The 21,739-nt window shown below is 55.7% G+C and overlaps 9 protein-coding genes across 9 annotated transcripts in view; 3 read left to right on the top strand and 6 right to left on the bottom strand.

Annotated features, from left to right (window-relative positions):
• VDBG_06649 (conserved hypothetical protein) overlaps positions 1-2,233 on the top strand; it is a gene marked incomplete at both ends in the record, with an annotated part of 2,396 nt that extends 163 nt beyond the window's left edge. The window contains 4 exons of the mRNA XM_003003041.1: positions 70-465; positions 522-1,365; positions 1,458-1,916; positions 2,044-2,233. Coding sequence (XP_003003087.1) covers positions 70-465; positions 522-1,365; positions 1,458-1,916; positions 2,044-2,233 — 1,889 coding nt within the window. The remainder of the gene's footprint in view (positions 1-69; positions 466-521; positions 1,366-1,457; positions 1,917-2,043) is intronic.
• Positions 2,234-4,000: 1,767 nt separating this feature from the next.
• VDBG_06648 (predicted protein) lies at positions 4,001-4,540 on the bottom strand (the record flags this gene model as incomplete). Its single annotated transcript, XM_003003040.1, has 1 exon — positions 4,001-4,540. One exon carries the CDS (start codon positions 4,538-4,540, stop codon positions 4,001-4,003), a length of 540 nt encoding a protein of 179 aa, XP_003003086.1.
• Positions 4,541-6,214: 1,674 nt separating this feature from the next.
• VDBG_06647 (conserved hypothetical protein) lies at positions 6,215-6,340 on the top strand (the record flags this gene model as incomplete). The annotated part of the gene is made up of 1 exon (XM_003003039.1): positions 6,215-6,340. The coding sequence occupies one exon, from the start codon at positions 6,215-6,217 to the stop codon at positions 6,338-6,340; it is 126 nt and encodes a 41-aa protein (XP_003003085.1).
• A 691-nt stretch (positions 6,341-7,031) lies between these two features.
• Positions 7,032-8,228, bottom strand: VDBG_06646 (60S ribosomal protein L32; the record flags this gene model as incomplete). The annotated part of the gene is made up of 5 exons (XM_003003038.1): positions 7,032-7,517; positions 7,614-7,735; positions 7,837-7,961; positions 8,093-8,132; positions 8,199-8,228. 4 exons carry the CDS (start codon positions 8,130-8,132, stop codon positions 7,409-7,411), a joined length of 396 nt encoding a protein of 131 aa, XP_003003084.1.
• Positions 8,229-8,810: 582 nt separating this feature from the next.
• On the bottom strand, positions 8,811-10,241 carry VDBG_06645 (chaperone protein dnaJ 2; the record flags this gene model as incomplete). The annotated part of the gene is made up of 4 exons (XM_003003037.1): positions 8,811-8,897; positions 8,950-10,035; positions 10,095-10,153; positions 10,208-10,241. 4 exons carry the CDS (start codon positions 10,239-10,241, stop codon positions 8,811-8,813), a joined length of 1,266 nt encoding a protein of 421 aa, XP_003003083.1.
• Positions 10,242-10,673: 432 nt separating this feature from the next.
• Positions 10,674-12,650, top strand: VDBG_06644 (glutamyl-tRNA synthetase, mitochondrial; the record flags this gene model as incomplete). Its single annotated transcript, XM_003003036.1, has 6 exons — positions 10,674-10,739; positions 10,798-11,007; positions 11,061-11,171; positions 11,222-11,605; positions 11,656-11,931; positions 12,009-12,650. 6 exons carry the CDS (start codon positions 10,674-10,676, stop codon positions 12,648-12,650), a joined length of 1,689 nt encoding a protein of 562 aa, XP_003003082.1.
• Positions 12,651-13,348: 698 nt separating this feature from the next.
• VDBG_06643 (neutrophil cytosol factor 2) lies at positions 13,349-15,292 on the bottom strand (the record flags this gene model as incomplete). The annotated part of the gene is made up of 7 exons (XM_003003035.1): positions 13,349-13,369; positions 13,426-13,597; positions 13,651-14,324; positions 14,382-14,543; positions 14,594-14,929; positions 14,990-15,139; positions 15,278-15,292. The coding sequence occupies 7 exons, from the start codon at positions 15,290-15,292 to the stop codon at positions 13,349-13,351; spliced, it is 1,530 nt and encodes a 509-aa protein (XP_003003081.1).
• Positions 15,293-16,825: 1,533 nt separating this feature from the next.
• Positions 16,826-18,041, bottom strand: VDBG_06642 (predicted protein; the record flags this gene model as incomplete). Its single annotated transcript, XM_003003034.1, has 2 exons — positions 16,826-17,207; positions 17,920-18,041. The coding sequence occupies 2 exons, from the start codon at positions 18,039-18,041 to the stop codon at positions 16,826-16,828; spliced, it is 504 nt and encodes a 167-aa protein (XP_003003080.1).
• Positions 18,042-20,078: 2,037 nt separating this feature from the next.
• VDBG_06641 (superoxide dismutase 1 copper chaperone) lies at positions 20,079-21,091 on the bottom strand (the record flags this gene model as incomplete). The annotated part of the gene is made up of 3 exons (XM_003003033.1): positions 20,079-20,614; positions 20,817-20,894; positions 20,980-21,091. 3 exons carry the CDS (start codon positions 21,089-21,091, stop codon positions 20,079-20,081), a joined length of 726 nt encoding a protein of 241 aa, XP_003003079.1.
• Positions 21,092-21,739: the final 648 nt, after the last annotated feature.

Genomic DNA, 21,739 nt, shown 5'->3' with positions numbered 1-21,739 from the left:
TCGGTAGCAGTACGCACCTTCTGTCACCGACCACTCTGTCTCGCGTCTCCTGTTAACCCCTCTCTCCAGGTAGCCCCGCCCTCGTGAGGCCCTCCATCGCCTACGAGTGTTTGCGCTCGATTGCTGTCGACACCGAGCGCGACATCGCGCTCCTCGAGTACCTTGAGCCATGGCTTGAGTTTCAGAGCACTGTCGGCATCCTTGCCGATCCTCCCGAGGGCTACATGTACCCTGGTGTCGACATTTTGGGTGGTTTCTCGAACATGACAAGCATGCTGCGGAACGGCGACTACGACAACCAATACGACTTTATCGTTGACCTGTTCCGCCTCATTAACGTCAAGCCGCGTGAGGGCCATTTGTCTTATACCCCAGCTCTGATTAGCGCTGTTCAATTCGCCACGCCGGCCGTCTTTATTTCCATTTCGGAAGACGGCACCAGCCTACCAAGCATTTACCTATACGGTACGCCGATTTGACAATTCCATGACCGCCTGTCCATGACTGACATGCTGGACCAGATGACTACCTCCAGAGCCAAAGCCAGGGCTACGACGCCGCCAAAGTAGTATCCTTCGACGGCACCCCCATCTTCGATTGGCTTCAGCAGCGAGGTGTCGACAACGACCGAAACCAGGATCCTGATGCTTCATGGAACTCCCAGCTGTACAGCGCGGCTCTCGACAACATTGGCGTTTCTGCTGCTTCCACAATCTTCGCTCACGGCAATCTGACTGATCAGAGCACCATCGTATTCGGCAACAATACCGAGGTCTCCTTCAACAACGTCGCTGTGCTTGTCGGCGACTTCTCCAACATTTCGTCCGGCGAAGATGTTCACAACAGATTTGAAGTCCCCGACAGGTTTGGAAACGCAGAGTCGAGCCCCTTTACAAAGTTGGCGAAGCGCCAGTCCGACGGCTTCGACAATGTGGGTTATCCGGACCCTTTCGTCATTCACGAGGACGGCTACATCAGCGGATACCACTTCCGTCGTGGCAAGCTGGACGATACGGCTGTACTCGCCGTCAAGAGTTTCTTGACCTCCGACCTGGAGTCGCAACCCGAGGCTGACTTGGAGGAGTTCGTGCGAGTCGTATCGACCTTTGTCACGGACTCGGCCGATGATGGGAAGGACCGCCTCATCATCGATTTCCAAGGAAACGGCGGTGGTTCTCTAGCCAATCTCATCGCGCTGTACCTGTTCCTGTTCCCCCAGGCCGAGACCTTCCTCCCGCTGCGAGCCCGCGCCAACCCGCTCCTCAACTGGATGGGCGAGACTGCCGTCGAGTTCCGAGCGCCTATGCTGCCTGTGTACGACCTCCGGACCGCCGTCGACGAGGACATGAACACCTTCAGCAGCTGGTCCGACTTTTACGATCTCGAAACAATCCTCGGCGACGACTTTACCCAGATATATCACCCCTTGATATGAGTCTCTTCTGCCAGTTCAGTAGCCTCCCCGAGCACTTCACTGCCAACAACACTGTAATTTTGACAGACGGTTTCTGTGCTTCAGCGTGCGCGCTCGCTGTAGGTCTCATGTCGCGCCTCCTCGGCATCCACGTCGTCACCCTCGGTGGCCGCCCCAACGAGCGTCCTATGCAGGCGGTCGGCGGCACCAAAGGTGGGCCCATCCTGACTCTCGACTGGGGCAAGGCCATCTTCCCGGATATCGCTTCCGAAGAGCGACCCCCATCAGACCTGAGGACAGCGCCCTTCTCGGAGGTTGGTCCGCCGCTGGCAGGTCCTCCGCCTGAGATGATCGTCGTCAACTCCGCCAACGTTCACCTCCACGACGACGACGATGCGGCGCCGCTGCAGTTCGTCTACGAGGCCGCCAACTGTCGTCTCTTCTACACGTGGGAGACCCTGACCAATCTTACCAACCTCTGGGAGGCCGTTTCGGATGTCAAGTGGGACGCGCCTCCTGCGTGTCGGGGTCGACGACTACAGCGACACACAATCGGTGACTCGGCCCGGCGTCTCGCAGACTATGTCTCTAAGTAACATGGAACCCGGTTCCGGTGAAATATCGGACAGTCCTCGTACGGGTTCCGGCGGCTTTGGTAATGGAAGGAGCAATGGTGGCGGCGGCAACGGCAACGGCAACGGCAACAGCAACGGCGGCTCCTCAAACGGTGATGATTCAGACAATGCCGCCGGCCGGGTCGCCGGCGCGAGCTTCACCGTTCTAGTCGCCCTGGCGGCGGCTGTGATTGCGTTTGCTTGATTTTTGAGCATTTGAACCAATGTTCGACGTGACGGCTGGTTTGCATAGTGGAGGTACTGCATGTGTGTGCGGCATAAAATATTGCATGTTAGATTGTTTGAAAGCATAGATACCAATGTAGAATGCACTTTGTTCTACTTGTACTCTTGTACAGCATGGAACTCTCTTCGTGCTGGCAGGCCGCGGTCCTGGTCATCGTTCAGGTCCTCCACCCCACTAGATTGGCTGGCTGCTGAAAGATAAGTTTTTGCCAGCAAGTCAGCCATCAGGTGATGGTCAAATATCATCAGGCGCAGCGGTGCGCAAACCTCCAGCCAGGAGTTGGCAGACCTTATGGAAGTGTTCACAAACACAAGTAGCCATCCGTTACATTTCATGTAGACCAGACCAGGCGGCTGTTACGCCTCCAGGCGAACGGTCGACTTCATCTGCTCGCGTCTTCGGATGCACCTTTTTGAGCCGGGCACTTCGGCAATCACTGTCACGGACAAATATAACGGACGTCGGGTGTAACTCTTGATCGCATCTTCTCGCCTGAACAGAGCTATGCTGTGGTTATCCTCTCTCAGTCAGGAACTACGCAGCCAGCGTGTTGTGGGGCATCGAGTGTATGTTTCTCTCCGCTAAGAAACATGATGACGAGAAGGGGGGGGTGCTGAGATCTGGAGGATCAATCCCGGCATCGTGTAAAGTCGCTTCACGGCTACATGTCTACAGTGTCAGACTTTGACGCAGCAAACGGCTAGGCGGCATCTTCAGGGTCCGTCTCACGTCCGGCTGCCTCGATGGCAACGAAATGCCCCGATTATGCCTTGATGTTCCACCCCCGGAGCTGGTGAGCATGAGGAAGCAGACAATGGAACTTTCCGCGTGCTCGCGGAGCAGGCTCTCTCATATCTGGATGCTCATTATCAGATTCATTGGCGGCCGCGGTTCAAAGTTGGCACGCCCACTGCGGTGAGCTCGGACACAGGGTACGGCGAGCCCGAGAGGAGGACGTCAACGGACGACAGCTTGCTGCTGGATATCTGCGGCCAATAGGTTCATCTTCGACATGAAGCCGATTAATTGCTAATTTGCGTACTTGATATGTGTTGTGCATATCAGTGGGCTGAGAGGTTTACCGAATTTGAGGCATGATGTCGAGGCATGGCAGTTCGTTCAAACGTGGGCAGACTCCCACGCAGTAAGTATTGCCTTGCATGACTGAATCAGTGACTTTTCAAGGTTTTTATTACTTTTTTTATTTAATAAGAAGTGGCCGTTGCAGCTTTTGTGAATACTGATTCACAATGCGTGTGAGACAATTTTCTGGGTTTGGCGAAACCTTGTATGAGGCTGGTGATGCATATGCCATTGTGGAATTACTTTCACCTATATGACAACGGGCAGGTCTAGGGAGTACGGTATTTCGGTTATGTACGAATCAATGGTCAAAAGATGGTACTGGTGTTAGTCGAATCTCATTATCGAATGCAATGGAGTAACACGTCTTAAAGTGAGGCACTTCTTCGAGACATGCACGCAGGCCAAGATAGTCGGCCACATATCTAGCACAATTCAACTGGCGAGGAACAAACATGGCAAAACGCCGGAAGGGCATCACGGCTCTCATGCATCAGTGGACAAACCGCTCATGACGGCCATCAAACATGACGCCAAAGCAAAAATGTCAATTAAAAATACCATAAACCGCACACGTTGCAATGATCCGCAGTCCGCCCCCCAAAACGCCTTGTAAACATGTATCTCTCTGCCCTCTCTCCCTCAGTACATCGGCCTCGCCCCCCTCGAAGTCATCGGCCTCCTGAAGCTGAAGGCGGGCCCCAGCTTCCTGGCGGCGGGCGTCTCCGGCCTCCTTTCACGCAGCCAGCTCGCGGTCTCCATCTCCTTGATGTGGCTAAAATCGAGCTCGAGGACGTACTTGCCCTGCGGAGCCCGGACGCTACCCTGGGCCTCGCGCTGCTGCGGGACGTCGGGCGCTTCGACGGACGCGGCGTCCTTGAACTCTTCGTCAATCTCCTCCTCGACGCCGCCGTGGTCCTGCAGGAGACGTTGCTCGCGGCGGTCGGCGCGGCGGTCTCGGAAGGTGCCCCATCTGCGGCGCAGCGAGACAAAGGGACGGGCAAGGGCGCAGCGGAGGGGGGAGGTTGGTTTGCGGGTTGCCGTTTTGGAGAGGACAAGCTCTTCCTGGTCGTTGGTGACTGTGATTGTCGGGGTGGTTGGTTTTGAGCGGCGGGTCATGAAGAGGCCGATGCAGGGGATGGCTCGCTTGGCAACGCGGGGTTTCTGCTGAGTAGGATTCATTGTGAGATCTGGTGATTTGCCTTGTTGAAGGATGCTGCCGTCTTATAATAGTATCGAAAAACAAGAAACAATAGATATGCCTGCGTTGTCTTTTGTTCTGATGACTCCGGACAAGGAACGGCGCGACACTGCTACTTGTAGGTGTAGATGAAGGCTTGGTCCATCCCAGCAAGAGATCCAGACTTGACTTATAAGTCGAAAAGAAAAGTGCGACAGCATAAGGTGAGGCATCAATCAGGTCATCTGGCAACCGGGGAGACGGCATTCGCATTCCATCACTCCCTTGGGTGGAGGGTTTGGCGGGGTAACCTCCCAGACGTCCGATATGGAATGCGGCAAGACAGCCGTGGTGGATCATGAAAACGATATCGCCAGTTTGCTCGGGATGGCACCTCGAGGCTCACGGCGCTGGCCTGGTTGCATACTGCGAAAAGCAAAATAAACCCTACCAAGATTCATGCATGGGCTGGCACACCAGGTCACATCGCAAGAGTCATTCTGCACGACAGATGGCGGTGTCGTCTGAAGATGCAGATGCTCACGAGGGTTGCTGAACAGGCTAAACCAAAACTATGAGACAATGGACCAAGATCGCCGAATTTCGGCTCGCGGATAGGTCACCGTTCCAACGACCGTCCCTTCGAACCGTCTGCCTCACTGGAGATGAGCAGCGACCAGGCAGATACCCGAATCCGCCCGCAGCATTGCAAGACAGTGATGCAGCACATTTTCGGTGCTTTCTCGCTGCTGGCACGAACACGCATTGATCGACGGTCTGTTGTCGATCTCCGCAGAAAAGCTCCTGGGGCTAATGTACTGGGCCGTCACCAAAGAGGAACCCTTGTCGGCTCGAAGGGCCAAGAAAAAAGCAGGATTCGGGTTGGGGGCGTTCTGGATTGGTTTGAAGCTTCATGTCCTGCCTATCTGACCCCAAGTGCAGGCGATTGGGTGACCCCCCACCCGACTTGCTCTACCAGCAAGGTCACTTGTTCTCGCTGTCGGCGGTGAACGATCAAATAGCGATACTCTCTGGGTAGGGCGGTCTTTGTCGATGATTCGGCGAGCCTGCTTGTTGGCGTCCAGCTGGAGAGAGGGAGGGGTTCCTGATCGGGCGATCGAGACCAGATCAAATTGGTGATCGTGGTAGCCATCGCCACAAAGGCCTCCCGCTAAGATCGCTTGCACAACAAGCATAAACATTAGCTCAAGAATAACCCGAACGAAATGGTAGAGCTGGTGGTGTCGAGTGGCTGGCGTCTTCGTCACCGTCGGGCCACAACGTGGTTGAGATGCTCCCATTGACCAAGAGCCAATTTACACAGCCGCACAGCCCCGACCACGCCACAGTAGATCTACGTCATCGCGCACCTTCCCAACCTGCTGTGCACGATCCTTGGCAGCGGTTACAGAGTGGAGGGAAGGATGGACGTCAGAACGTTAAGCATGATTGACATGGTGTGACGCGACTGCTTTCGGGGGGGGGGGTGGGAGATTTCTTTAAAAAGGCAACGAACCTACGACCACGTTTATTAATGCCCCCATTCAAGTCAAGTCCTTTACAAAGCTTAGCTGTACCTTTGATCTGAACACATCAGGTACGCAACCGTCGCGAAACCTACTTGCCCCAACTAGCACACTAACCTTGCTACAGAAACCCACCTACCCCTCCTCAGCATGCCCTTCTTCTACAACAAGTCCGTCGGCGGCCGCCGCTTTGGTACCAGCATCCAGGCCGACCGTCACGGTGTGCGTCGCGGCCCCTGGCGCTTCCGCATCGGTCGTTTCAACTGCTTCAAATAGAGACCGTTGCGCAGAAGTCACGGCGTCAGCGTCTCCTTGAGGTAGACCTATCGCCAGGTCCCTCGCACCCTTCGAAGCACCAAGCAACCTAACTACTTTTACGACACGAAAATCCTCACATCCAAGGATTATGATATTGGCAGTGGGGAAATGATACCCACGATACTATGGTCTGAGCACGGAGTTTGGCATTGCGGAGGCAGTCTGTGTTCCTGGCCTCTGTTATGGTTATCACTGGCGACTCGGAAAGATGCCGACTCGTCACAAATAGCTTAATACAATTCTTAACAATGCACGACTCGTTTCTTGGTGACACAACATGAACTGGAAAGAGGCAAGACATAGCCAGGTCGTGTCAAAACACAGTCAAGCTGAGCGAGGAGGTAAACGTTAGAAGGAATGAAGTCCATTTCGGTGAAGAGAAAACTAGCGATTACAGCTATAGCAATACGATTCAGAGTTGTAGACAACGATATACGGACCTCGATCTCCACAGGGTAAAAGGAGTCGCGGTGAGTGATGCGCCTTGCCGAAGCATCTATCTTCCTTGAGACAAAAATTGGGTTGTACCACGGGAGAGCAGGTACATCTCAGAGTGTAGTCAAGGGTGGGAAGGGGGAATGTGGGAAAGAAGGCCATGGCTTGCGATCAACAGAGCTGGGACACGTCGTCAGTAGGGGACGGCACATGGATTTGACTGAATTTGTTAGCCAACGCAGAAAGCGGTGCGATGGTGGAAGAGTTGACCGTGGCAGTGGGGAGCGCAGCAGCGAGTAGCCGCCATTGTCGGCGAAAGGGAGAGCTTCCCACTGCTGGCCGACTCATGGAAAACACCAAGTCTGGAGATCCCTCTAAAAGTGCACAGATACACATCCGTCATGCCAGTCGCGGTGGAGGGACAGAGAGAGCCGAAGACTCGCGAAAAAGGGAATTCCGTTTGTTCCGATGCATGCCCAGTTCCAGGATATGAGAGAGAACAGAGCCATCCGCAATCGACCAAAATCACTCCTGTCCCAAGTGTCATCATGCCAGCCCCTTCCATCATTCGTCGTCCTTTTGTCGCTGCATTTACACCTCGGTCGTGACCTTGGCCTTGGGGTTGGTGACCTTGACGCCGAGTTGCTTGGCGCGGGAGATGATGTCGATGCGCTTCCTGGAGGAGACGCCGTGCGCGATCCTGCGGGGTTTTTGTTAGTACGTCTGGGTCGACCTTGGGAGGTGGGGAAGAATCCGAATTTTCGTCGTCGGAAATTGGAGTCCGGTGTGGACGTACTCAGCGGCGAAGGTGCGGTTGTGCATGAGGAGGAGCTCAACGTCGGAAACGTTGTTGACGAGGAATGCCTTGTGGCCGGAGGGCATCATGTACTTGGTCTTCTTGTTGGAGCCATAGCCGATCTGTCGTTCGAACTCTGCGTTAGTGGGCTTTCCTCTCGCAAGACCTCCCAGACAGAGCCTTTCTCGTCTCTTTCCGGGCCGTCGTCGTGATGGAAACGTACCGAGGGCATGGGCGCGGTACCACGGAACCGACGGCGAACGCGGTTGTCGATACCCTTGGGCTTGCGCCAAGAGGGGTCGACACGCATGAAGCGGTCGCTCTGGTGGCGCTCGAAGCGCTTGGTGCCTGTTCCAACAATCCGTCAACAAGAGTCCTTCAACAGAGTCGTCCTCCATCGTCGACAATATCCGTTTGTGGCGGTCGTTTCGTCTCGGTCGGGGTGGGGGTTCAAGGCCGGTCGGCAAGGAGGAACCTACGCTTCTTCACGATGGGAACATGCTTCTTAGCGGCGACCATCTTGTTGAGAATGTCAGTACGATCGTCGAGTGTGTGATTGTTGTTGTCGTGGGTGTCGTATCGTACCTTGACGGCAGTTTTCCCTGGGAGTTAGTTGACGTCGGAGTTCGTGGAGGCTGCAAGTGGGATTCAATGTCAAAAAGTTTTCCTCGTTCGCCTGGGTAATGTGTGTGGGCCGGGGTCCAATGGTTTGAGCCTGCCCTAGAGATGGTGCACGTGATGAGCTGGAGACCCGATCTTGACCCATAACAATGAGTCAGCAGCAGAAGCAGAATTGTGTGCTCTGTGATGTGGGCATCGATTTCCGAGATCCACATTCCTATAGCGGGTCCTTGGACCTTGATGGGTGTTAGTCGTGCGGATTGATCGAATAAGTCCCGGATACAAGACAACCACGCTCCCTGTCAACTGGTGATATTTGCGATGAAGCTATTATGTCGATTGGCAACGCATGCCATCTACTTCGGAGGCTTCCGACAGTCAACACAAAGACGACAATGACACAAAGCACGCTCAATATCAACAAGGCTTGCTTGCCATCCATATCTCATGATGTATCTATCCACGCCAAATATCCCTTCGTAATCATCATCAAGCTCCGAAGGCCCTACCTTCTAGCTCTCCCCTTTTCTATGGCCATACTTCTATCCCCCATGAATTCCCAGCTTCCTCCATCATTTACTGCTGCTGGCACTGCGGTTGGCCTTCGTCTTCGTCAACATCCTCCCACTGTCCGCCGCCGCCGCCACCGTGACGAGCGCCCATCTAGTTGATCTTGATCAGTAGTGTTCCAACGTCACAAAAGGGTTCAGCTTACCTCTGCCAAGTCCGCGTCAGACTCATAGTCAACATCGTCAACCTCCTCGGCCTTGATGGGCTCGGGAGCAGGAGGCAACAGTTTTGCCAGAGCCTCGTGCTCCTTGTCGTCCTTCAGCCAGTCGTTCTCAGGGAACTCAACGTTAGCAATCAGGTAGAGATCGCCCTTCAGCTCGCCCTTCTTCATCGGCATGCCCTCGCCGGGCACCTTCAGCACGTCGCCAGGGCGGATGATTTTGCCGCGAGGCCTGTCAATGTGGATGCCACGGCCGTCGAGGTGCGTCAGCACAACACGGGAGAACCCGCCCAGAGCCTCGCCCAGCGTAATGTTGAGCTCCGCAGACAAATCGTGACCCTCGCGCGTGAAGACGTCGTGGGGCTCCTCGGCCAGCTCAAAAACAATATCGCCAGGCGTCTGGTCCGGCAACTGGTCGGCCTCGCCCTCGATGACGATCCTTTCGCCGTTCATGGAGCCGCGCGGGATGTAAATCTCAAGCACCTTCTTCTCGGATGTCGTGCGCTTGCCCTTGCACTTCTTGCAGCGGTCCTTCTCCTTGATCTGGTTGCCGGAGCCCTCGCAGCGGTCGCAGACGACGGTGGCGCGGCGCACCATGCCGGGACCAATCTGCTGGAACGCCTCGGACATGCCGGCGCCCTGGCACTTTTCGCACTTTGTGGGCTTGACGCTCGGCTTGGCGCCAGAGCCCTTGCAGGTGCCGCAGACGATCTGCTTGTCGGCGGAGAACTTGACAGTCTTGCCCTTGTACAGCTCCTCCAGGGACACCCTGTATTCCTGCTCTTCATCGGGACCGCGGCGCGGTCTCTGGGGACCGCCGCCAGGACCTCCAGGACCGCCAGGACCGCCCATGCCGAAGCCGAACATCTGGGACAGGATGTCGTTGAGGTCGACCTCCGGGCCGCCGGGACCACCTCGTCCGTCGAAGGCGGCCATGCCGTGGGTGTCATACATGTGGCGTTTCTCCTCATCGCGGAGGATCTCGTAGGCTTGCGTGACGGACTTGAACTTTGCTTCGGACTCTTCGCGGATGTCTTCGGAGACCTTGTCAGGGTGGTGTTGCAGAGCGGCCTGTTTGCATGTTTGTTAAATTGTCTTCTCCTTCCATGTGATGTTTTTTTGTTGCTGACCTTGCGGTACGCCTTCTTGATCTGGTCGGGTGTCGCAGTCTTATCGACGCCGAGGAGACCTGGATAAGCGTCAGAGAAGATCCACCTCCATTTCCTGCCATTGTGAAACGTACCGTAGAGGTCGAGATCTTCTTCTCCAAAGTCCATGGTGAATGATCTGGCTTGTCAAAGAACTAGAAAAGACCCGTGCCACCTGTTATTTTTGGGACGAAAATACACTCCCAAAATTGCAGATCTAGCCAGGCGTTGCAAGTTCGATGGTGGAGTCGCTAGGAAAACTTTTGGAGTTGACGGTTGGCGGGACTGGCGGCGGGGTGCCTCCCGGCTACGGTCTACAGTAGGTCGATCCAGGACCTGTACGCAAACCCCACCTAGGCACCTAGCACCTCACCTCAGTCACAGTGGTGGATTCGGGCTGAGGGCGGCAGCAGTTTGCGACACCGTTCTGCTGCCTCGCCTTATCGGGACAAGGCTACTTCCGATAAGAGCAGCCACGTGTGGCTGGAGATGCTAAAATTCCCCATGTTCACCCTGACGCGATGCAATATGACTTGTGCATGAGGACCATTTCTTCGCATCATGACCATCTGCAATGTCGTCTGCAGCAGTGGGTCCTTTTGGGAGGATGAGCTACCGCTCATCGATGTACGTTTGCAGGAGTTGCAAGACACAATGGGTCCGACAACACTCAACAGTTCCCAAGGGAGGAGGACTGAAGACTCTCAGGAGCAAGCTTCAACCCAAAGGCAGCAACATACTGCATGAACTGCCAAAGACACCTGCAAGGACACGATTCGCCCCTTCGCCAACGGGCTATCTGCATCTCGGATCGTTGAGGACAGCTCTATACAACTGGCTGTTGGCTCGAGCAACGGGAGGGCAATTTCTCATTCGAGTTGAAGACACAGATCAGGTTGGTTCTGGGCATGTTCCGGTATGACCAGTCGTCATGCTAATCATGACTAGACAAGGCTTGTCGAAGACGCTCTCCCCCGTCTGTTAAAAGATCTGAAATGGGCCGAGCTTGACTGGGATGAAGGGCCTGACATTGGTGGACCGTTTGGCCCATACGTACAGGTACGCTCGATGATGGCCGGGGCGTATGATTGCACCCTAACGCGTGGCAGTCTGAACGCCTGCATCACTACACCAAGCACGCGGAACGTCTGATCGAAACCGGACACGCATATCGGTGCTTCTGCACGGCCGAAGAACTGGAGAGGCACAAACAGCAGACCCTTGACGGCGGCAGCCTCGTCAACTATCCCGGCACGTGTCGAAGTGTCCCACCAGACCAAGCAGCTCGGCGTGCTGCCAACGGAGAGTCTCATGTCATTCGCTTCAGGAGCGAAGGGCGCCCATCGTTCACGGATGTCGTGTACGGACGATACCAGAAGAATGAAGACGAGAGCGACTTCATACTGATGAAGACTGACGGCTACCCGACGTACCACTTCGCCAACGTCGTGGACGACCATCTTATGGAGATCACTCACGTCATCCGTGGTGTTGTTAGTCTCGCCAGCACTTGTTATCAAGAGCATAGTTGACAAACGTCCAGGAATGGCTCATTTCGACGCCCAAGCACATCGCCCTCTACGACGCATTCAAATGGACCCCCCCAACCTTCGCTCACGCCGGCCTCCTGTGCGGGCCCAACGGCGAGAAGCTCAGCAAGCGCAACCGTACCATCGACATCGACATTGGCGCGTATCGCGACCAGGGCATCCTCCCCTCAGCCCTGAACAACTGGCTTGCTCTCCTCGGATGGAGTCCCAGTAAGAATGCCAGCGCCAAGGGCGACGTCTTCCCGTCCATGGACGATCTCGCGAAGAAGGTAAAGTTTCGCCTACTCGCGACCCTCCCCCCCCTTTCATATCCCATCACCGGAACCTTACTCTGACCCCTTGTCAGTTCTCCCTCAAGTTCACAAAGGGCAACACGCAAACCAACCCCGAGAAGCTCCCCATCCTGCAGCGCGCCCACCTTACTCAACTCCTGCGCACCGCCCCGGCCTGCGACGCTCGCCTCACGACAACACTCATCGACCCTCTCCTGAAGAGCATCCAGGCAATCGAAACCCCCTCCACCACCCTCGAGAGCCCCGTCCCGGCCCTCGCCCCCTCCGCCCCCCTCGCGTCGAAACAGGCCTATCTCCTCTCCCTGCTCAAGACCCTGGCCTCAGACCCCAAAGAGACGGCCATCGACCCGCAGTCGCTCCTCGCAAACCACCCTTCCCTCTTCTTCCGCCCGGCCGGCGCGGAAGCAGTGGATGGTACGCTCCGCGAAGCAGCAGCCTCCCTGACCACGGCCCTGGCGCCCCTGGCGACCCGAGACGGAGAGGGCCGCGACGGCTGGACCCCGGATGCGATCCAACAGGCCATCGCTGCACTGCTCGCCAACAAGCCGGTTGAGGAGCGGACGAGGGTCTACGAGTGTCTGCGCCTGCTTCTCACGGGCGACAGGACGAGGCCGGCTAAGCCGGCCAAGCTGCAGCTTGCGGTGTTGGGGCCCGAAGAGGCCATGCTGAGGCTTCAAGGGGCCGGCGCTGCTTAGATGGACCAGCGTCCTCATTAGATGGAGCAGGCTGGCGGCTGGGTCGGTGGGCATGAAAAGGGGGGGGGGGGGCGGTTCGTCGCGTGTCTGTGGGCCTGTACCTTGTATTATAGCCTGTTCATTGTTGTAGAGTATAAGGTGTCATGACGGGAGCACTGCCGCAATCTCACGGTTGAACGTCATTTCGTCACAATTGATCAACGAGGTCATGATGCCTCGCTCATCCATCACAAAACACCGTGCGTTTCACATCACGGGGGAACACGTCATGGAGCACGCACCTCAAAACCGCACAATGGACAGAATCGACTTTCACGACAACAACACGTACGAGTTATTACGGGTAGCTACCTCCCTCGCACCACACACGCGCGCACGCACTCGATGATCGGGGCGAAATCCGTTCACAGTACCACACCTGCATCCGAAACACATGACACTTGGTCCAGTCCAGGAAAACACCGCTCCGCCCACCTCCCCGCCCCCCTCTTTTCCCAATTCTATGCAGTTGGATGCAATCCAAAGAAAAAGTCAAGAACAGTTCATTGCAGTTTTCTTGCGTATGCCATCGAGCCAGCTCTAAGGTGGCTCTTTCTCTCTCGCTCGCATGCCCTGTGGGGCTTAAATGTTTCATTACGTCGTAAAAGATAATGGTGGTGCGACCAGCCAGCCTCGTGGCGGCGCTGGGTATCGTCCGTCTACAGCTCCTGGATCCAAATCTGTCATGTCGAGTTAGTGTCGTACTCATCATTGCTTCATGGAGATTTACACATACCTCCATCTTGCCAATCTCTTGCCCTGTCCTCCTGGCAATAGCCTTGGAGCTCATGATGACCATCTCAAGATCATCTTGATCGCCCATAGTGATCATGTCGCCGTTCGGGCCACCGTCGTCGTCGCGGACTGTAATCTTGAATCGCCGGCGCAGTCCAAACTTATCACGAATCCTGTCAACCAGATCGGTGAACTCTATCGCCGTGCCGATCATGATGTATCGCACATCCTCAGCGTGAACCTTAACGCGGACCTTTCGGACATCGGGCCTCCGTGACGCCCCACGGCCGCCTGACGATGTTGAGTTGGTGCCCATGCGCCGAGGTGGGTGTTGGAGACCATTTCAAAGTCACCCTCGTCGAAGGACCCGTCATCGTACTCAGACCCCTCGTCCTCTTCCTCGATATACCGCTGCTGTTGTTGCGGGCGACGAGAAGGGCCCCGGCTGCTGCGACCCTCCCTGGTACATATCGTACAACTCGTCGGGATAGGCATCACCATCCTTCTTCGTCGTCCCGTATGGTAGCGGCGCTGCTGGTCACGCCGGGAGTAGCCTCGAGCGGGTGTGGAGCTGGCGGAGCGTGTGGCGTTGATGGGTCGGCGTTTTGGTGGGCTTGATGTCTTCTCGTATCTGTTGTTACCACCTGAGGTGTCGATGTTGAGCTTTGCGAGTTGAGGCTTCGGCCCGTTACGAACAGACTGGCCTCGAGTCATCTGGCCGCTCGCGTTGCCGTTTCCACTGCCACCGCTGGCCCTGTCATTGTCCGGTGGCGGCGTGGGTGGAAAGACATTGCGACTGTTGTCGGTTGATCGAGACTGGATGCCGGGCTTGATGAGGTTCGTAGCGGCATAGGAAATGTTGTCGGCTGGGCGATCGTCCTTGACGGCTTGTCTTTGTTGCTGCAGGCGCAAAGTCAGTACGATCAAGGACAGAATGAACTGTGGGACATAGCTTACCGTCTTCATCTCTGAACCAGCAAAGCCAGTGAAGGCATTGGCACGGTCAGAGGCGGCCACGAGGCGAGCCTTGCCAAGGTAGTCTTTTCTCTTCAGGTTGCGGACCTTGGCTTCATTCGGCCTGTAGACGACGCCGACAGGAATGGAGAAAACTGTATAGCCCTGTCATAGGTTAGTTCACGACCTCCCACCCAGTCCTGCTGATTGCGTACCTCTGCCTCCTCCTTGATAGCCTCGTCGATGACATTATGATCCTCAACGACCTTCTCCTTTACTGCATATGACAGGTCCTGCATGCCGGCATCCTTTTGTTGGAGATAGATGTAGCAGAGACCCCGGTTGAAGAGAACTTCGCAAGAGTAAAGCTTGAAAAGAAGACCGAGTTGCGCATAATCGATCATTGTGTTGCCTCGAAGATAAAGCAGGGTGTCGTTGAAGTTCGCCAAGGCCTCCTCGAAGTCACCGAGGAGAAAGTTGGAGACGCCTTGTTGGAAGTAGGCAACGGCGAGGTATTGATCGAGTCGAATGGCGCGCTGGTAGCACTCAACCTAGGACCAACGTATTAGCAAGCACGGCCAAAAGGGGTGCTGTGGTGGGACGGCACGGACAGCTTTCTCGTGCTCTCCTAAAGTCGCATGGATCACGCCCATATTGAAAAGGATCTTGGATGTGTCGGCAATCTTGTCGAACTCGCCCAATGAGTCGTCGAATTCATTGTTGTCATAACGGGCCAAGGCTGTCACCCAGGTTTCGATTTCCTGTAGGACGGCATGTCAGCGAACTGGTCTTGGATTGAGGGGCATATCCTGCTCGTCCAGTGCTTGCTTCCCTGATGTCCCCCCCCCCACCAACAACACAAGCAAGCCTTGATGACCATCGAATCCGGAGTTACGTACCTGTTTCAACGACATTGTGTTACTGGACCGTGGATAATAATCCGCGGGAAGTCTTTGATGGAAGCAGCTGTGCAGGCATACGGTCGCTTCTGCGACAAACCGACCGTGGTCGTGAGGTCGAGATGCTGGTGGTCGTGAGAGAGGCGGGAGGAAACGGGCAGGTGGACGACGGGCTGCCGTAAGGTTGGGGCGGTTAGGTTATAGAGGGGCTTTCAGGGCTTATTAGGTGGCCACTGGTCTAAGCCTCGTGCCGTTTCGCTGGCCGTGCACTAAGTGAAGGACCCGATCGGTATGGTCGATGTAGGAAATTTCCCCGCCCCTCGCTTGGGCTGACAACTGGGTAGAAATCGGCTGGGTCTCGTGGTCTGGTCTTGGCAAAAGGAATCGGGCGGCGGTAAAGGCCGTGGTGGGAAATTGCAATTGCCGCGGTGCTTGATCGAGAGTCAAGAGCGCCGAAAGAAGTGGTTGCTCGAGGGCTCAGAGGCGAAAGCCGATTGAGACAGTAGCAAATGGTGGATCCGAAGAAGTCCCAAGAACAGACAAGTGTCTCGGGTGTATGTGGTTGTGCCTCGCAAGATCACCGGATTGTTCGAAGGTGATATGAAGGAATTATTAGTTGAGTAGAATCCGGGTCGACCGAGATAATCAGGCGCAGTCCGAAGCGAGATACCAGGACAATACTGTCGGGGCGGCCCTGTTGTCAAATCGGGTCTAATTAGATGGGCAGAGTTGCTTGGGACCAGTTGTCACGGACAGTAGCGTCTTGGGGGGGCCGGTCCTGAGCGTGCGTGGTTCGATAGTCTGTCGAGGTGGAGCGTGATGTCAAGAATCGAAATGGAGAGAAGTTGACTGTGCGGCGTGGCCAAGAAAGGTGACGAGAAGATAGCTCTTGCAGATGAGCTTGCTAAAAATGAGCGTGAATGAATGGATGTTGTGACGAGAAGCCAGCGCCTACGGAAAGGAGGGTACGAAAGTGAATGAGGAATGGAACAACGGAAGTGTTGGGCGGCTCGCGGGCCAGGGGATTGGGTGCTGGGCGTATATCATGCAAGGTCGCTCTGAGAGAGCCCATGGCGACTGATGTTCTGCCGGGCCTTCTCTACGAGAGAAACGTCGAACGCCCTGCGCTTTGGTGCTTGGCCCGGAAAGAAGTGACAGGGGCAGGGGGTCCTCGTTTCTTCTCGACTCTGGACGGAGAGGCGAGAGGGCTGCCAAGAGGGGTCCCCGTCCCGTTGAAGTCTCGCAGCTCGTCTGTGCCAGGGGCTGTCGCGTTCTCCAGCGGGAGTGATCAGTGGGGCCATCAATGGGAACACAATTCACTTGTGCAATCCTTTGCGTTAAAGGGGAGGGCCTTGAGCCATATTCGAGTCTTGACAGGAGTTGATAGCGCGCTTCGATCGATATCGTCTGAAGATCTGTAGTTCTTCTAAGCTTGTGAGCCCTTGCAAGTCTCCTTTCGGCAACCATGTGGCGGAAAGAAACACGCTTTTTCTCGATATGGCTGTCAAGTTGACTGTTTCCTGGAGAAATCGAACCACTTTGCACAACTCATCGCCAGATACAGATGGAAGATGTGCTCACCATCGAATGTTGGGCAAGATGGGCGCCACTCCACCATCGCGGGATGGACAGGAGCCTGGCACGAGGGGTCAAGACGACGGGCTCGGATCGGCTCCATCTGGCCCCAGGCTGCGCGACGCAGGCAAGATCGTGGCTGGTGTCACGGACGCCCGGGGGTGCTGCACCATCAGTGACTGTAAGAGCCGTGAGAGCCCAAGGACAACCCCTGGACGAAGGCGCGGCGAGCCCTGGCCCTGTCGGTTCCCATGCAGAACGCGTTGCAGCAACCGGCCGAACCCCACCGGTTGGCCGTGCGCTGCCGGCGCCTCGGACGCCTATTGCTTCAGGGGCCAAGGGCGCGTAAAAGGAGCTAAGTGTTCGTCACGGCGCGGGCCACCACCAGGTGGGGGGAAAAGGACGTTGACAGGGCAGGCAGCCCAAGGAAGCACTATGTCCTCAAGAGACCACAGGCCCAAGCGTGCGAGTTGCTTGTTCACAGCCCAGTGATTGGCCTTCACACCAAGGAGATTCAACTGGCCAACTCGTGTCCATGCGATTGTGCTCAAGGAAAAGGAAGACTGAGTCTATCCATGCAAGCGTTGGTTCCGTCAGCTGCTTCAAGACCCGAAAGGCCGGGCCGCATGTCTGGTGTGCTGTCTGTCAATGACGATACGGCTGTAAGCGCCGAGGCGTCTGTGTGACCACGATGTTGGCCGGCATCGAGGCGGCGGTCTATCGATAGGATCGGTCACAAAGGGTCATGCATGGTGCCTCTAGCCTGCCCACTGATTCGGTAGCCGAAGACACTGATTCGGTAGCCGAAGACAACAATAGGATCAATATCACATCGCCTCTGTTGTTGCCAAATACAGAACGTCACGATGCGCGCCGGCATCCCAAGCACAGGATATAGTCGCAAGCCACATGCAAGAGGACCAACGTTGGGAACAGACAGGCTGTTGGTCGACTGAAGACCCGCTTTCAATCCGCGTGGTTCCTGCATTGGGTCGCTGTTGTGCGAGCCAACTTGAACCAGACGACGGGGACTGGGGACAGGCAGATACAGTAGCGTTGCCTCTTACGGCACGCCATTGCCGCGTGTGGTTGGTTGTTGGTCGGGATGCCCGTCGCGGCATTGGGGATCACGACACCCTGGAAAGTCTGGTACGTGGTGTTTCGGAGGTGGTGAGCTGTCCTCGGACATCGTTGGGAGCCCATCGTTTCTTTTCCTCAGACTCTCCAATGAGGGGATAGGGCTACTCTCGACATTGGACTGTGTGCTCGACACTGCACTGCAATTCTGTTGCCATTGATGTCGAGTCGGAAGGTTGAATTGCAATCAGAGTTCGTGCTCATGGCCCATGGCCCAGAGACGCCTGCCTGCCCCGACTGACATCTCGGTCTGCGGGGCTGGCGTGTGTGGGGATCCTGCCCAATGCTGATGTAAGGACAGACCCCTGTCAACATGTGCCGTACCGAAGGTGCCATCAAGCACTTACCTGCCTAGGTACCTACCTAATCACTACAATGATCAAGACCCAAAGCATCACAGATCGGGAGAATTACCAGATCGTCTCTTCATCCCGAGTTGTCCATCCTTGTCAGCAGGACGTCACAGACATCCCGAAACTCAAGCATCCTTCAGCCTGTTTTGCATTTTCTGCCCTGCCGTGTGCAGCCCCGCTCAGAGGGCGCCTCCGAAACAGGGGTCAGTGTTCCGGCTGGAAGCCTTTCAACGCCATGTCGCGGGTGCGATTGACTATTCGAAAAAGTCCCAGAGCTGGCACTTCATGAAGCCGGTGGGCCGCGAGGAGAGAATGCCTTCCTGTTGTACAGCATGACGGGATGAAGCAGCGTTTCTTCTCGGATGTTTTCAGTAAAAGTGGACAGCGGCTTTGCCGAGCGTTGTGCGCCGGGCACAGTCACTGGTGATGACATTGAGACGGCCCTGTCGCATGCATCACCACAAACAGTCTCCAGATCGCTGACGTTGCCAAGACCAATATGATCATCACACACCGCACCGTGGAGTCGGCAGTCCCTGGAGTAACGTCTCTCCCTGGCCGTTACACCAGCCTGGCACTGGTGATAACGGTCTCCAGCTTAAGGTTATCTCGTCTGTTCTCACTACCGGCTTCCGATCCGTGCACCCTCGCAGGCCCCCTTACTAGCCGGCTGTCAAACTGGCGGCGAACGCCACCTATAGCCCGTAACGAGAGCAGAACGCCGGTCCTCAAACCACCAGGCCCGCGGATTGCTGGCTGTGCGGGTGGATGACAGGTTGGCGATGACCCGGTAGTGCTCTAGGGCTGGCCCCTAGTTTGACATCCTCGTCTCACATTCCCCGTCACAATTATGGCGTTCGGGTTATAGAATCCAGCCAGTGGTGTATGGGACGAAGCATCCAGGTGGCCTTTTCGGGCACACTACCTTGGCGGGGCCAGAATAATTCCAGCTCGTGGTCTCAATAGTGTCGAGTGAAGGAGCGCGCTCAACCTCAGACAGGTTTTCCCGCTGGAAGCCACGCTCACCGTACATAGAAAAACAAGCGGCGTCCGTCCTCCGACAGAAATTCTTCTGCCTCACCGAGCCGCTCTACGGTTTCATAGCGGGCCAGTCTCGGCAGCGTCGATCCCCTGTCCATCAGGACAGAGGAGGGGCTCTTGGCATCTCAGGAGGAAAGGCCCTGTCCAGATCCCAGGAGTTCATTGCTTCAGGTGTAAGGAGGACATCGTGAGCTGGAGATGTCGATCAAGATGCACCGCGAAACAAGTACCACGGCTTACCCTATCCGTGGAGTTTCCATTGTCCTTGGGGGTGTTTTCGAAACCAATGCGAGCCACCAATGCGAGCCAATACCCTATGAAGCAAAGCCACGAATCTTTCGGTTTCCGCTGCTCCTTGATGTTCCCGTCGATCTACAGAATCGCTTAGAACAATATCGTTAGGTGGAGGCCGGTTTTAATCCGAAAATCGTGATTGAGTTGTATTGTGCTACGCGGCTGAGTTCAAGATTGTTGACGTGTGCGAGAGGCTCACTCAAAGCTTGCGCATCCACTTGTTGGCAGTCCTGGCCTAACAGAGCAGTATTCTGAAGACATATGTCACATGCCAAGTTACATGGGACAATATTTAGAATATAACGGACGAACCATCACCAAGTGCCACCGCATTGATGACCAATGTCTCCAACAACTACGCTTAATATTTGCGTTCTATGATGTTCACAACCGAACTAATATCAGAGCATCCCCTTCTTGACTTCATCCTGCCTCTCCTCCCACAACGTCTTGCCCGTGCACGAGCAAACCGTCTTGTCATTATCCCACATGCCGGCGCTCCTCGCAACCACACCAACAAGCGTATCCGCATCGTTCTTCAACGGCGCGGCAGCGTCATCCTGCTTGGAGACGACCATGGCACGACCGATAATCTCCCAAATCTGGAAAGGGTGGTTCAGGAACGCGCTTGCTTTGCCGTTCTTGTCGACAGTGAAGCTGCCCAGTTCGCCCTTGGGCGAGCCCTCTTTCTCGCCCTCCGTCCAGATGCCACCGGTGGAGGCGGCGCCATCGTGAAGGTCCCCGGACGACCGAATGGTCGCTTGGTACGTGCCGGGTGTGACACCGCGCACCGTCAGGTCGATCAGCGTTGTTGTGGGTGAGACCTGGACCATCCTGGCGAGGCCCCGGACCTCGCGCTTGCGACCGTCATCGGGAGTCTCTGTAGAAGAGACTTCACTCGGCTGGTAGAAAGACTCAAGGATACTGACAGCCGCACCTAACAAGAGTTGTCAGTCTGCGCGTGAACCTTCATCACAGAAGGGAATGTGCACAGGAAGGTGACACGGCATCGTGGTTGAGGGGAGGCGAGAAAACTCAAAGATCATCGAGGCAGTGAATCAACGGCGTTGGCGCAAAAGGGGGCAAGCAAAATGATTGCATCCGTCTCAGGGGGGGTAAACAGGCGAATTTGCACTTACTGTTTGATGCGCCTGATCCTCGAAGGATGGCGTCCCTTCCTGTCGCCTGGATCGCGTCTACGATGGCCGAGGGGGCGGCTGGGCGTTTGCACATCGGCGTCAGCGACGGGAATCGTAGGCTGAGAAGCCACCGATAAGGTTCTCCTGAGGCAAGCCGACGTACCTGTGCCTTCTACCGAAACGAGCTGGTCTTTGAGATTGGCGTCGACCTTGGTGATGCCTTGCAGCTGGTAGAGGGAATCTGAAACGGCCTTGACGCAGCTGTCACATGTCATGTGAACAGCGAAGAGTGTCTAGGCATCTTGCTATCAGTCATCACTCAGCCAGGCGAGTTTGCTGTCATGGGCTGCCATGAACATTGCTCTGAATTGTCTCTGTGTTCCAAGTTTGACCACATGGCTTGTTGGACATGACCGCGATGTAATGTGGCTCACCTGAAATGGGTGAACTGCCGTCATTTTGAGATGGCCAGTCTTCGTCGTTGGGAGCAAAGATCGATAGTGGTTTAAAAAATCAGAAAGGCAACAGACCATAGTCTAGTCACGGTATGAGAAGATTCGCAGGTAGAGTACATCTAGTGAACGCATGAGTCCTTTTCATCATGATGCCGGAGCTGCTTTGAAATCGCCTTATGTTCCACGGCTCCGGCCTTCGGTCTCCGCAGCTGTCACCGGTTGGTGTCCGAAGCCATGGTGCACACCAACCACGTGACCGATATCCGCTGAGTCATCAGCGCAGATCTCAATCGCATGAGCTTGGCACCAAACTTTCTGTATGGTATCACGGCCATCCACGCCAACAAGCTCAACGACGACCTGCGACGGAGGTCTGCTAGCGACATTCAAGCGCACCGTTTCACGCCAACTACCTACCGTGCGGTTCATGAGGGTTCGGCCCTTCAGGTAGCCCATCATGTCGCGAAT

The sequence above is a fragment of the Verticillium alfalfae genome, genomic scaffold, assembly GCF_000150825.1.
Source record: "Verticillium alfalfae VaMs.102 supercont1.8 genomic scaffold, whole genome shotgun sequence".
NCBI classification, from domain to species: Eukaryota; Fungi; Ascomycota; class Sordariomycetes; order Glomerellales; family Plectosphaerellaceae; genus Verticillium; species Verticillium alfalfae.
This window is presented reverse-complemented; position numbering and strand designations above follow the sequence as displayed.